This window comes from Cyprinodon variegatus, unplaced genomic scaffold (assembly GCF_000732505.1).
Source record: "Cyprinodon variegatus isolate N-32 unplaced genomic scaffold, C_variegatus-1.0 Scaffold802, whole genome shotgun sequence".
Taxonomy (NCBI): domain Eukaryota; kingdom Metazoa; phylum Chordata; class Actinopteri; order Cyprinodontiformes; family Cyprinodontidae; genus Cyprinodon; species Cyprinodon variegatus.
The window spans coordinates 40784-42531 of NW_015151255.1; the positions used below are offsets into that span (position 1 = coordinate 40784).

Sequence of the window (1748 nt, forward strand, 5' to 3'; positions counted from 1 at the left end):
TAGGGCAATGTTTGTTTGGATTTTTTATGTTTTTATTTATTTCTTTATTTTTTTTACCGGAAATAAATTCCCTCAAAAGTTAAAAACTAAATAAATCTGTAAAAGGTCAAATACTTATAACAATACTTAACTTCCATCTTCTTTGCATCTTAACTTAAAAGCCGAAGGAAGAATTAAAACAAACCATATTAGGGTAGTAGGCCACTGCTCTTTCATCATTGTCCTTAGTCACCAGCTTGAAAAGGATTGGCAGGTCAATAATATCCTCCTCATCCAGGCCCAGCTCTTTCTTCAGCACATCCCTGTTCCAGTCAATGCAGTCCTGTTACAGATGGTGGGAAAAAGACAAGTTCCTCACACTGCCAGCTGACGAACTTTAGGGAGCATAATAAGCAGATATCGAAGGTTTAACAGCCTTCTAAGACATCCAAGTAGAAACCATTGAAGGAAAAGTCCACTCATAGTCAGAATTCAAACTTTTAAAAGTACTTTAAATATAAAATTATTAGATACTTTCAATAAATGTAATTTTCATTTGAAGGAGCTTTACTAGAGGCATCCATGTTCATCAAAGAACACTACTGCCACCTACTGGTTTGTGACGTCACGGTGCGGTATCAGCTGCTGATCAAGTCCCAATGCTCTATCGGGTGTTTGTCGATAGGCGCTATTATCCAAGTCATCTTGAAAACATTGTTCGAATTGTTGGATACATATTATTGTTTTTTTCCTGCCAGAATTTCGATGGTAAATCCTCCCTCCTCAAGAACGACGAACCCGTGGAGGATCATGAATTAGAAAGGTAAAATAACTCTTTTTTTTTACTTTTACCCGATATATTACAACATTCAACTGCCATGTACATGGGCATTGTCACTTAAACTATAGCGCTCACGAATTTCAATGGTGAAGTCCTTTTGAATCTAATATCATTGTTGTTGATTGCAGGTGTGTATGACAGTTTGTATACAGTTTCCTTGTAAAGTGGGGAGAATGGTCCTAGGCTTACCGCACCGTGACGTTAATTACATTTTTTTAACGGATTAACGCTAAATTCATTAAATCACTGTGACTGTATTACAGTAGTTTTAGCTTTAGATAATGATCCATTGATTATTCTTTGCTGACTGGACTTTTCCTTTCATTTCAAAACAGAAGTTGTTAGTGATGCTCAATATCAGGTTGAAATGTTTTAATATCAGTGTGATTAATGCTTGGTTTATACACATGTTACTGTGAACATGATTAACATAGCATATAATGACTTTAAATTATAAGTAACTAAGAGGTGGATTTAAATCAACTCCAAACTGCTCCATCCATACTGCCCTCTTGTCCTTTTAAACAAGACCACATGGGACAGTATGGAGTGTTGCTAGAATAAACATTGCAAACATGGATATTTTATCAGCCACTGTCCCCCATGAATACCTGATTTGGTCAATTTTATGTATGCGACACCAGTGTTGTAGGAAGATTCGATTCATCTTTAAAATCGGGGGGAAAAATGCTTCAGATAGCAAAGACCAGTGTAAAGTGCTTTTCAAATGTTTACAGACTCCTGTTAAAATACCACATTGGAAAAACGATCTAGAAAATAAGTAAAAATGTCTGAAATTAAGGGTATTTACTCTTAATTTGAGTAGGAAAATGCGATGATTTGCCAATATAGTGAGAATTTTTGCTCTTAGATTAAGATATTTAGATCAAATGCACTTGAAATAAGGGGGCTGCTCGGTGGCACAGTG

The 1748-nt window shown here is 35.8% G+C and overlaps 1 protein-coding gene across 1 annotated transcript in view; it reads right to left on the minus strand.

Annotated features, from left to right (window-relative positions):
* Nucleotides 1-126: 126 nt before the first annotated feature.
* The window catches only part of LOC107098702 (protein-arginine deiminase type-2-like), a 21461-nt gene continuing 19839 nt past the window's right edge, over nucleotides 127-1748 (minus strand). The window contains exon 13 of the mRNA XM_015396516.1: nucleotides 127-322. Within this exon, the coding sequence (XP_015252002.1) occupies nucleotides 155-322 (168 nt within the window). The 3' untranslated portion in view covers nucleotides 127-154. The remainder of the gene's footprint in view (nucleotides 323-1748) is intronic.